At 40.4% G+C, this 12,820-nt stretch overlaps 1 protein-coding gene across 1 annotated transcript in view; it reads left to right on the top strand.

The window, feature by feature from the left end:
• Nucleotides 1–11,605, top strand: part of LOC107659574 (protein Wiz-like) — a 19,661-nt gene extending 8,056 nt beyond the window's left edge. Inside the window, exons 9-17 of the mRNA XM_016448579.1 lie at nucleotides 4,040–4,183; nucleotides 4,853–5,422; nucleotides 5,588–6,049; nucleotides 6,163–6,678; nucleotides 6,809–7,345; nucleotides 7,679–7,890; nucleotides 8,025–8,316; nucleotides 8,410–8,572; nucleotides 9,910–11,605. Of these exons, the coding sequence (XP_016304065.1) occupies nucleotides 4,040–4,183; nucleotides 4,853–5,422; nucleotides 5,588–6,049; nucleotides 6,163–6,678; nucleotides 6,809–7,345; nucleotides 7,679–7,890; nucleotides 8,025–8,316; nucleotides 8,410–8,572; nucleotides 9,910–10,240 (3,227 nt within the window). The 3' untranslated portion in view covers nucleotides 10,241–11,605. The remainder of the gene's footprint in view (nucleotides 1–4,039; nucleotides 4,184–4,852; nucleotides 5,423–5,587; nucleotides 6,050–6,162; nucleotides 6,679–6,808; nucleotides 7,346–7,678; nucleotides 7,891–8,024; nucleotides 8,317–8,409; nucleotides 8,573–9,909) is intronic.
• Nucleotides 11,606–12,820: the final 1,215 nt, after the last annotated feature.

The raw sequence follows: 12,820 nt of genomic DNA, 5'->3' as shown, positions 1-12,820 counted from the left end.
GCATCCTCTGTTTTCCTATTTATTTTATAAAAGCACAACGTTTGTTGATATTGTGAATGCACACATAAAAGTAGACCCTTTACATTTCCGAATGTATTACTCTTACCTTTATGAGCAAAAATTACGGCGTATTTTAAGTTGTTTCCACTATCAAGAAAAAAATGCAAATGAGTGATCGCGCTGGCGCCTCCATGTCCTGCAAAGTGCCTTCAGCTTCCACTCTTCACACAAACTATTGGATATGCGCCTAATAGTGCACATTTATACCGTTTAAACATTTAAACTAACATTGTGATATGCTTGAACTGTTTTATATCTATAGATTTTATTCTAGGCAAGTCCTGATTATTTGAGAAGGCCTACATTTGAGAGGATGTACCTAAAGAAACCTCTCCATTTGATAACAGATTCGTTGGTCTGTGTTAAATAACAGACGATCTATCGCTGGAATGTGGTATGGCAAGCGCTCGTTGCTGCTGTTATCAGTTCTCTCTTGGCACTCGTGCACAATGCGCAGTCTTCACACAGACGATCGTACGCTTTGTTCTGGTAAAAGCACAAAAAAAAATGCACACAAACATGTCCTTGCTCTTGATATACAATCACTGATGAACACCTTTGGTTTTAATGAGAGAAGAAAAAAAACTACACAAGGGTGGATTAGAACCCAGAACCTCGGAAATGCTTGATAAAAGTTCTACCACTTGACCACTAAAGCTCACACAAACTACTTGTGTGAATTTACAGACGATCGTACGCTTTGTTCTGGTAAAAGCACAAAACAAAATGCACACAAACATGTCCTTGCTCTTGATATACAATCACTGATGAACACCTTTGGTTTTAATGAGAGAAGAAAAAAAACTACACGAGGGTGGATTAGAACCCAGAACCTCGGAAATGCTTGATAAAAGTTCTACCACTTGACCACTAAAGCTCACACACACTACTTGTGTGAATTTATATATTTATTCAGTTCTGTGAAGAATCTCAGTACTAACTGTATTTTATTATTAATACGTTCATTATTCATTTATATTACTATAGTCGCTTGCAATGTGGGCAGGGCCCGTGTGTGCTGCGGGGCCCCCCCGCGGCACGGGCCCCAGTGCATGCCCAAGAGGGTTAAGGCAGTACTGGAAAATAATGGTGGCCACACAAAATATTGACACTTTGGGCCCAATTTGGACATTTTCACTTAGGGGTATACTCACTTTGTGGCCAGCGGTTTAGACATTAATGGCCGTGTGTTTGAGTTATTTTGAGGGGACAGCAAATTTACATGTTAAAGAGGGTTAAGGCAGTGCTGGAAACTAATGGTGGCCACACAAAATATTGACACTTTGGGCCCAATTTGGACATTTTCACTTAGGGGTATACTCACTTTGTGGCCAGCGGTTTAGACATTAATGGCCGTGTGTTTGAGTTATTTTGAGGGGACAGCAAATTTACACTGTTATACAAGCTGTACACTCACTACTTTACATTGTAGCAAAGTGTCATTTCTTCAGTGTTGTCACATGAAAAGATATAATAAAATATTTACAAAAATGTGAGGGGTGTACTCACTTCTGTGAGATACTGTGTGTGTGTATATATATATATATATATATATATACATATATAAGAAGTATTTAAGAGTCTGCATTATTTTTGTCACTACTCAAATGCAAGCTTTTTTGTACAAATGGTCAGATGTTCTTTGATTCTACTGAAGCACAGGATGGTCTTTGAAACTTTGTAAAGTCATGCTGGATAATAACTTAAGGGAACTATTACACAAACTTGTGGAGTCCATGCTAGTGCATGCTGTTATCAAAGCAAAGGGGGATATAGAAAATTGATTGTTTAAAAAAATATGAAATTGAAAGTCATAATATCATTTGTGTTGGAAATGGTTGTAGGCCTACTGCGTTAGCAACAATGCAAAATCTCTAGTGGGCTCAGACTGGTTTCACTTTAGATCACTTTTTTTGTTTCTCAGTTATTTTTTTCTTGATGTTTAGATGTTTTAACTCGCTTTTCAAAGGTTAACGAAGCAATACAATAAGTGTGTATTACTTACTCGGGTTACTTTTATATTAAATAGCCTTTACCTGATCTGCTTTGTGGTCAGAAGTTCAAAATAAAGCAAAGGAAACCTCAAAAGCTTGTGCATGCCTTGGGGTTTTTGTAATGCTGTCAGGGGCAGAGTTGTGAAAGCAGCTGTAAAGCTTTTTGTATGGTGCAGAACACTTTCTTAATGCAATCTTCATTAATGTAATTGATGTCTGGCATTTAATATTTTGCCTAGTCTCCGCCTTTATTCGGTTCGTCACGCCTTGGTGCGTTAGTGCATGTGTGCGGGGCAAAATGGCTGCTTCCATCTCCCCGCAGACACAAACAATAGCGGAAAAATTGTCTGACTGTAGGTGCTGTAATAAGTCCGATACGCTGCAGCCGCTGAATGGTGAGTGCATGCACTTCCACGCCATGCATGGGGATGCGTGAGAGATGCATATGCTCGGAGCTTCGCCACTTTTAAAGCTTGCAATCGTGTTAACATTTAATTAAGCTCCAGTCATACCCGATGTGCGTTTTAAATCACTGATGCCAGGAATGGTCCAGTTACAGAGTGCACGTACGAAAGCGACTCATTCCCCTGCTGCCTGAACAGTTTTCGATCTGAAAAGTCACAATATGTGACATTTTGCGCTCAGGTGCTTAATAAAGGCAGTTTTCGATGTCCTGTCGAAATGACGGCTTCTTTTTTCAATGCATAGCCTGTCTTTATGATTCTCGAAATTAGGCTGAGTCTTCGCCATTTTACTTGCGGTGCTTTTTTAAATGTTGAAATGGAGCGCGCCAGCTCTTTTTTCCTCGCACTTTCACAAAACATTTTGAAAAGAAAATATCAGCGCTACTTGTTTTCTTTTACGCTGTCCTGAATAAGTTATTAAACGGTAGATTTTCGTGTTTAACTTAATGCATTTAATGCCTTTTTTTCCTCTTTATTGTCTGGTTATTTCATGGAGTATGCCATTACAGTGAATTTTCATTTTCAGTCTGAGCAGAAAAAGGGCTGATGTTGCTAGAATTGTGTCTAGGACAGATCAAATGACAGAACAGAAACGCCCACCGCAGGAACGCGTTCACAGCTTATTATATTGAATATGCTGAGAAGAGCGAGACCAGCAGGAGCTTCAAAAGAAAATCACTGTGTGCTGCTTGAATGTAGACCTGCTGAATTTACCTCTGGAGTGAATAAAGTATCAGTCTGTATGTTCATCTAATAGTTAGTCTCGAGAAATCAAAATTAAACAACTTTAAGTCAGACAAACCAGTTGTTTTATAGTCTATTTGGTTGCTGTTAGTCAGCATTACTAGTTATTTTTCTAGTTTTATCGCCAGTTTGTCCATTTTAAAAACTCTCAGTCATTAAGTTTAATTGCTGCCAATAATTGCAATCAAAGAGCCATGAAAGTTGTGTGCAGGACAAGATTTAGCAGGATGCTGGGGTGGGCTATTCCCCCTTTTAACATTTTCTCTGTGCAATATGGTGCTTGAGAGAGAGAGAGAAAAATAGTTGTTTAGTCACAGATGAATTTGTTACATTTATGGCAAAAGAATTGGGAGACTGTAATGTCATTATTGGACCAAAATATGATTGGAAATTGTACAGTGTATAATCTCAAAGGAAAATAATTGATGTGAATTTTAAGGGCTATTAGAAGGTTGAAATTATTTATGTTCAAATTCTTTCGCTGAAATTGACATCAAACTATATATTTTGTGATGATTTTGTGCCTTATAAGTTACTGACCCCATAATAAGGAAAATATTTAGCAGATGTCTTTTAACAGATAATCTTACAGAATCACCTGGCCAGGTAATTGAGCATAAATTAATCAAAAATATTTTTATTTTATTTATTCTGTGCATTAGATGAAGGTAAAGCTAGTTACAGTTTGTTTAAAGGAAACATTCATTTGAGACCTTGGTGGGTTTGACTCTACAATTAGCTAATTAAAAAATGTTGTCTCTGTCTATGCATATACAGATGGGGAGGAGGCAGAGGATGGGGAAGAGGAAGAAGAGGAGGCCCAAATGCCTGTTACAGATAAATTGGCCACAAGTCCAGGAGAAAAGACCCTGTTCTCTATTGAGGAACAGAGCCCTGAATCCAAAGAGACAGATGCTATGGGTAATATGAATTTTAGTCTTTTAATCTACTTTCAAAATAATAGCTCACCCAAAAATCAAAGCTCCATCATCATTTACACACGTTGTGATGTTTCAAATCTGAGAATATTCTTTAAAAATTCACCTTTTGTGTTCCACATAAATTCATAAAGGTTTGGAATAACCTGATAGTGAGTAAATATAGAGTAAATATAGACAGAAATGGTAATTTATGGATGAAGTAATCCTTTAAAAACATCTGAATTTGCTAGTGTTAAAGTCATAAAAGCGTGTGTCTATCGTAGACAGTTATACTAACAACATCCAACACGTAGAACAACAAAATAACAAGTAAAACAAGCGAAAAACTGCAGAGTTTTCTCGGAGCTCGCAACACGGCTGCCATGCTCGGCGCCATCTTGAACCTACCTAAACTTAATTGTATGAACATGAATATTTGAGCTGATGGGATGTTGTTACATATATTTTTCCTTATTAATCTGGTCTGTCACCTTGATTTTTTTGTCTCTTTACATGACATTTTACAAACATTAGTTTTGATTTCCACAGTGGAGAGTCAGTAAAGGTCTATTAACTCTGCTTAGTGAATAAACTGAAAAAATTTGGTTAGAAGTCCCATCTATCAAAATGCATAAGATAGGTCCTGAATCACCATTTCTCTGTTTTCCAGGCTCTAACCTGTTGAAATGTGAGTTTTGTGGTGCTGCCTTTGAGACACGTCGTGGTTTGTCTAGCCATGCCCGCTCTCACCTACGCCAGCTCGGCATCGGCATGTCAGAGAACAGTGGCGCACCCATTGATCTCCTCTACCAGATCACTAAGGAACGCTCCATTGATGCACACTTCACTAGCACCTCCCCTACTGTGGAATCTCCTAAGAAGCTCCAGCACCATGCCCCTATTGTTCCTATACCTAGCCCCACAAAAGATGTTGAAACTGAAGAAGGACTGCTGGACACCAAGCCCCTTGTCCCGTTCTCTATTGTGGGTTCCGCTATTAAAGTTTCCTCTTCCCCAACTACTCACTCTGCAGCTGGCTCCCTGCCTTCCTCTCCATTTGTAAAGTCTCGGTCCCCTTCCCCAGTGCTGAGAAAGGCTCCCATCTCTTCCCTCCTACCCGTGTCTTCCCCACTGCGATCCCAGGAGCATAAGACCTTAGGAAAGAACCAGTCTACAAACCTCTCCAGTCCGAACAAACCATTCTGGGCACCGCAAGAGTCGGATGCCCCATTGAATCTTAGTAAGAAAGCATTTAATGTACTAAATACTAATAAATAATTTCAACAAGTTGTTTGTGATTTGTTTTAGTTGTCTTGTGGTCATCAATTTGTTCTTTTTGCGTGTATATTGTCTGTCCTTTTTACAATCTCTTTAACTTTTCTGTTCCTCTCACACTCCTTTCTAGCGATGGACATGGACTCTAAAGACATTATTTGCAAGTTGTGTGGTGCGTGGTTTGAAACAAGAAAAGGCCTCTCGAGTCATGCTCGTGCCCATTTGCGCCATTTTGGGATTGAGTACTCAGAATCCAAGGGCTCCCCCATTGACTTACTCAATCGGTTCATCTTGACTGATGATTTTAAGCACAGAGCAAATTCTTTTCTCTCAGACGGTCCAGAAGACCTGAGGTCCCACAAGACCAGCATGACATCCCTCTTACCCTCCACTTCCACTTCCCCTAAGAGATCTCTTCACTCCAGCCCTGTCCTATATAGAACAGCAACCTCTTCTTTGAGGACAACAATTGGCTCCAAAGCTACCTCCTCTTCTACCCACCCCTTATTGGGCCCACCCCCAAAGAAGCTGAAACCCTCCTCGTTACAGGTCCTTCGTTTCAGTAGTGGGGAAGTGATGTCCTTTCCTATAGGTAACAACTTTTATGTGTTTTTGCATGTCCTTGTCTATTGTTTACATCCTCAATTATGTAAGGTAATTTACACACCTAAACTGACTTAAGTCTGATAAATTGTTCTCTACCAGAGCCGATGAAAGACGTGGGCTGTGAATTCTGCGGAGAACTTTTTGAGAACCGCAAAGGCCTCTCCAGTCATGCTCGCTCCCATCTGCGCCAACTTGGGATCACCGAATGGTCTGTGAATGGCTCACCTATTGACACACTAAAAGAGATTATAGTCCGTCGAGGCCTACCGTCCATCATACCTCTGAAGTCCCCCAAATCCCCCTCCTCTTCTCCGAGTTCTGGACTGCCTCGGACCGCAGTCCAGTCCTCTTCCCCACCAGGGAATTTGTTTGGGCGCCTGCCTTTCCATTTTGCCCAAACTCCAAGCCATGACCAGCCTGCTACCCGCAAAATGTCTCCTTCGACATCTACTACCAGTTCTTCCCCAACCGTAGGGCTGGTTAAACTGAAACCAGAGCCTGAAATTGTAGAGGTTACCATGAAAGGATCAGACATGGTAGTAAATGAAAGCTACAACCCAGAGCCACTACATTCCAGTTTAAACACTTCAGATACTGTTTATCCAGTCAACTTGGGTATGTTTTTCTGTTTTCACACCTGTGATATATGTTTGTTTGTTTACCCTTAGCATTTTCAATGATCTTAATGGATGACTGAATCCTTCCCAGCTCAATCTGTAGTCTTTTTATTGTTTTCCTCCTACAGTTATGACTCAGGAGAAGGAACCTTCCCGTGATATTCGCTGTGAATTCTGTGGCGAATTCTTCGAAAACCGCAAAGGCCTCTCAAGCCACGCACGTTCTCACTTAAGGCATATGGGTATCACAGAGTGGTCTGTGAACGGCTCGCCAATTGACACACTGTGGGAAGTCATGAGGAGACAAGGCACTACCCCTGCATCTGTTGCCTTGGGCATAAAGGAGGAACCGGGTCAGGATGGTGGGATTTCATTGAACAGTCCAGGCTATCAGTCCTCTGCCCTGTCCCGCAAGTCACCTCTTAACCTGCTCCACTCTGGCTCGCGTCTTCATAAGCATGGGCTGGGAAGCGTTGCCTTGTCCTCCACCTCACCTGTGGGGAAGATTTTTGGAGTGCCTCCTCTGAAGAAGAAGGTGCTGGTGGAGGAGGGACAGCCAGGAGAGAGAGCACTACTCATCCAATCTAAAAACTTATCGCCTCCCCCACAGGACTATTCCTTTAAGGGTAAAGCCTCAGTGGAGAAGCATGTGGTAGGCCACATGGGTAAGGTTATATTTTTGCCTGACTCCTTATTTCGTTATTTTCCATTACATTGTTTGAAGACTATTTGTAGTGCATGGCCTGTGTTGCTTCCATGTTTGCAGAAGCAAATAAATAAAAGACCCCAATTCAGAATTCCAATACTTAAAATAGATTCAATCATGTCAGTGGTTATAAGTGAAAAATGATATCAAAACTGACCCTATCTTTAGATGTTTCTGGTCTTATTGTGAACTACTCATTGTTTGCATGTTTGGCACAATATTTATTGGTTTCCTTGTTGTGCGAATAGTCTCAAGAACAATGTGACTTCATCTTTTTGTTTTTCCTTTTCAGATGCCAGTTGTGAACTCTGTGGATTCTACTTTGAGAACCGGAAGGCACTGGCCAGTCACGCTCGAGCACATTTACGACAGTTTGGCGTGACTGAGTGGTGTGTAAATGGTTCGCCTATCGAGACGCTGAGTGCCTGGATACGCAGCCGTCCACAGAAGGCAGCAGAGATGCAGCAAAGTTATGCACAAGGAGCCCGCTATGCCCAAAAGAAAGTATGAAAGCAACTGGAACAATTTTGTGATTCTTTACTACCCTGCCCAGTCATTGCAATTATGTGGTGTCTTGCTGTGAAAATTTTAAAAGCTTGCTTTTTAATATCAATTAAAATGGCTGTAATCTTTTGCAGAGGTGCAGTTCCACTCTCTTACCATCCTGTGACTCTGACTCTACAACTCCTGTTTCCCAAAAGCCCGCTGTGGCCAAATGGGCATCTCTCACTTTGCCTCAAAAGAGAGCAATTGGACAGGATGTCAACAGTTGTTCCTGGGGGTTGTCATCACGGGGAACTGACGCAAAAAGCAGGAGTGGAAGTTCCACTCAGCATGGCCTTATTCCACAGCCTGGAGCTCATCATTCCAATAATGCACTTCCACATGCGCAGGTGGCGCATAGTGAACTCAACGTGCGTTTGCCACGAGGTCTGAGCACATCTTCACCTCGATCTCTTCCTATCCCTTTTCTTCTATCTGCCTGGAAAATTATACCTAAGCTACCAATTTCTTTCTCTTAAGGATTTGAGAGACGGCCACTTAAACACCCATCACATGCTGAAGGAGGTGAGGGAGAGAGTGGCCCCCCAAAGCCTCGCTCCAGTACCGTTCCTGCCCTTGTGCCAAAGCCCCCCTCCACCCCACTGGTTAGACTTGTGGGTAAAATTTACTCACTCAAGTGCCGGTGAGTTGTGTATATTCTGTACTTGGATATTAGATCTGTTCCATAACCTAGTGAGCTGCCTTGATATCTTGACTGCCTACTAGCATGCTAACCAAAAAGGAACCTTGTAAGTGTTCTGTTTTAGAACAATCTAGAATGGTGGAAATTCCATGTGCTACGCAAACAGCACTTCTCACTGGCCCAACTTGCAACTAAGGCTACGTTTACACTAGTGCGAATGTGGGCAGCCACGCCATTGTTTTAAAAAGTTTCTGTTTTGGTTCGTTTACACTGAAACGCAACCTCTGAGTTTTCAAACGAAAATAGGGTCTGATGCGTTTTTGAAAGTCTCAGTTTTTGAGGATCGAAAATGCCGGAGTAGTGTAAACAACAGGCATACCGTAGCAAAAGTTATGCATTTTAAAACAAAAACTCACTAGTGTAAACGTAGCCTGATTCCAGTTAGCAAGCATGTTGCTAAGCTAATAACATGATATGGCAATAAATATAAAGAATGTATAATACACATAAATACTGGATAGACTAGTCCACTTTTTAACATATTTGTTTTGATACTTTTCTGTTTAGTAAAATATATTTATAATGACATTATCTACAATTGTAGCAACTCCATGTGGCAACAAGTAGTATTCTTACATCACTCAGCTCTCAGTTAATGTTAGTGTGTTGGTATATTTGCACTATTAAGCATAAAAATAAATATTGCACACATTAAAGTGACCTTAAAGTGTGATTATTGGTATTTATTATTAGAGCTGTTATATTAATTGTATTTTATATATTATATTTATTTATATGTTTTGCTAAGTAAAATTATATATAATTACATAATTCAGCATCTCTCTCAACTCATAAAATATTTCAAATTGTATATATTTTTTTCAGCCTAAAACTATGTATGTCTTTTGGAACAGTCTTTGTTATGGGAGCATGTCTATGTTGCCTTAAAATGTGAAGCATATTGTTTATCCAAGATCATATTTATGTTCTAGTGCAGTGGTTCTCAAACCTCTCCATGAAGTACCCCCAGCACTGCACATTTTGTATGTCTCCCTATATCTGACACACCCACCCCCAGCACTGCAAATTTTGTATGTCTTCCTATATCTGACACACCCACTTCAGGTCTTGCAGTCTCCACTAATGAGCTGATGAGTTAAATCAGTTGGGATAGATGAGGGAGACATACAAAATGTGCAGGGCTGGGGGTACTCCAGGACAGGTTTGAGAACCACTGTCCTAATGCATTTTGGCATCTAGATAGTATGTTTAAAATAGCTGTAAATGTGTAAGCCCTCAGAACCAATTGTCATTTATTTGTAATTCATTTCTTTTAGGTTCTGTGACGTGGAGTTTCACGGCCCTCTCTCGGTACAGGAGGACTGGATCAGGCACCTACAGCAGCACATTCTCAATCTTAACTACAACAAGACTACTTCACCCACAAACGACACTCCCGCCCAAAGTGACACTCCTGATCCCAAGCCCCTAGTCTCAGCTGCTACCTCCACGTCAACTACGACCACAGCTCCCGCCACGACCCTGTCCACGCCTTCCCCAAAGCCCACAACTACGCCCACATCAGCCTCCACACCTACACCCGCCCCCAGCCAAGCCTCCGCGGGGCGGCTGGCCACAGCAGAGCCAGTTCCTTCTCCTGCTAATTAGGCCATGTGTCCTTCCTACATATGTATGAGATGCCATCAGTTATTTCCATGATTTGTTTCTGTATTACTCATCTTTGATTATTTCAATCTCTGATCAAAGGGAGAGATTTTTCGAAAAATCTCAGCTAGCGACCCACTTACCCTGACCTACATCGCAAGCATCTGTTATGATTCAGGCGTGAGGTAGGTGTGTTGCCATGACAGTTCTCATCTCCCTTTTGTCTCGCAAGGATGGACCGTTATTTATGAACAAGAAAAAGTCACAGTATAATGCAACTTTACATTTGTTTTGTGGATAAGCTTTGATTGTTTCAAAAAGCAGAATGAGGATGTGGTGAGTTCAGTTCAGTAAGCTATTTGGCCCTTATGCCCAATGACTAATATTTGTTGTTTAAAATGAACTCAAAACTGTTAGCTTACCAAATGTATTCTTAAATTGTCGGCAAATCAGAGAATTACAATCAAAATGGCACAGATATAAAGCTCAACCTTAAACGGTTTTACTATGAAGGACTTAAACAAAAGGCCTTGACCCTTTGAAACAAAGCTTATCTGTTTCTAGCATTTGCAAGTTCAGAGTTTGTAACTGTTTTAGCTGTGATAATTAACTACAAGCCTGCACTCCCATGCAGTTATCAACAGATACGAGACGTTCGTTTTAAGCAGACACAGATGGGTTTGTGTCCAAACGGGACATGCCTTTTCTTTTCTGCAGTCCCACTGCAATCTAGACGTTGATAATCTCAGTTGAGTCTTGCCACTTAGAGTTGATGATCAAATTTGTCTGGAACCGATTGCTGCTAAATATTTAAATAAGTTAAGCACACTTAGTTAAATGCATCGTTTTAGCACATGACCAACAGAATGAGCATGCAAATTCTGTCATGCCTTCCAGTTGTATTCAACCATACGTATTTATGCCTTCGTTGCTTTTTTGTATGGCACATTGTTTTGTAGCGCGTTTGCACAAGCTTATGTGATGCTTTGCATAATGCTTTGATGAATCTGATCCTAGATCACTCCATTTTCTCTCCATTTAATTCTGTGCTTGGCACAAAGTAAACTCTAAATGAAACAGTCGACGCAGCTGTCTAAAAGTCTTCTTTGCTGCTTTATAAATGATACTTAAGCTTTCTGAGAAATTGCCTTGGAACAAGTTGATGGCCCGAAGTATTTTATGCTCATAAAAGTCACTTTTTTCCCAGATGCATTTCAAGAGAACCCAAATTATGGCTCATCTGAATGTTGAACGAACTGAAATATTTGGCTACACTACATTTGAATGTTTCACAAGAGTAAAAGGTTAATGCACTTAACTTATCTGCTAAGAATTAGGGAGTGTTTGTATATATACAGTATATACATACATACACATATAGAGTTTTTGTTTTGCTTGAAAAAATAAAAAAGCAACTGACAATGGGGGTGTACTATATGAGTATACTATACAAGTACACCATACTCGTGATGCCAGGAATTGATTATGACGATTTTTACCGCGAATACGGTGACTGCCTCCCAAACATACGAGTGCTTTTGGTTAAATTTCCATATCTGCACAGGAAAGCAATAACAAACTGGTCCACTATGGATGTTTGTTGCAGCTTTCACGACTTAACTCTTGACTGTTAGGCTTTTAGTAGCTATTCCAAAAGGGAATATTATTGATATATCTAACCTAACATATGTATAGGCAAGAAGAAGATATTAACAGTTTAACACTTCAAATGTGATCTTGATCATTGTGAATTTATTTAGATTTTTAATGCTGTGTATTTTTTAATGAGACGTGTGTTCCGTTACTTGCAGTTACATACCAGTGGAATAGATCAGTGTTTTACTTTTTATTCTGTCAGTTTCTCTTTTAAGATACAGTACATTGGTGCTCATGCGGACGAGTGGATGTGAATGGATTTTTAATTGAAGATTGTTCCAAAGGGAGATTGTCAAGTCCTTGCGCAAGGACTCTAAAAACGTGTCTCTTAAATGCAACTGCTCTGTACATTATGTTCTTGGTTAGTTGGGTCATTTTGTGACTGTTGCCCAGTTGGCATGTGCTTTACAGCTGATGGTGTACGTTCTCCTAAAGATCTCCTCAGCTGGTTTAGACTGCGGTGTCTGTACAAGTATTTGTGTGTATGAGAGAGACGAAAAGATTTTTGTGGCTGAAAGAGAGAAATGCCATGGAATTGTTGACCAGAGGAAGATTCGTGTGAATCTGCTCTTGAATGAAAATCATTAAATGTGATCTGAAATCTCAGCGAGTTGTGCACGTATCATTTTTTGATTCATAACACAGGAGGATGATCAACAATGCCGTAATTTCATTGGACGGAGTACAGCAACATTCTTTTGCATGTCTTATCAGCGCTGGGACTGTTGTAAACCGTACGATAGCAAAACAAACGGCTGCTAAAAGGTTAAAGTCGACGCTATGGGAACACAGTGATAACAAGCTTCCTGAGCTGCTATACTATATTTGTAAAATGCATGCTGCTTTTCATGAATAGGGCACAAATGCCATGTTACTTTGTTAGATAAACTATTACGTGAAACTAGCTTGCCATGGCAAATCTGTTTT

Source organism: Sinocyclocheilus anshuiensis, unplaced genomic scaffold (assembly GCF_001515605.1).
Source record: "Sinocyclocheilus anshuiensis isolate Anshui unplaced genomic scaffold, SAMN03320099.WGS_v1.1 scaffold1277, whole genome shotgun sequence".
In the NCBI taxonomy this organism is placed as follows: domain Eukaryota; kingdom Metazoa; phylum Chordata; class Actinopteri; order Cypriniformes; family Cyprinidae; genus Sinocyclocheilus; species Sinocyclocheilus anshuiensis.
The sequence above is the reverse complement of the archived record's forward strand: the minus strand, read 5'-3'. Positions and strand labels throughout refer to the sequence as shown.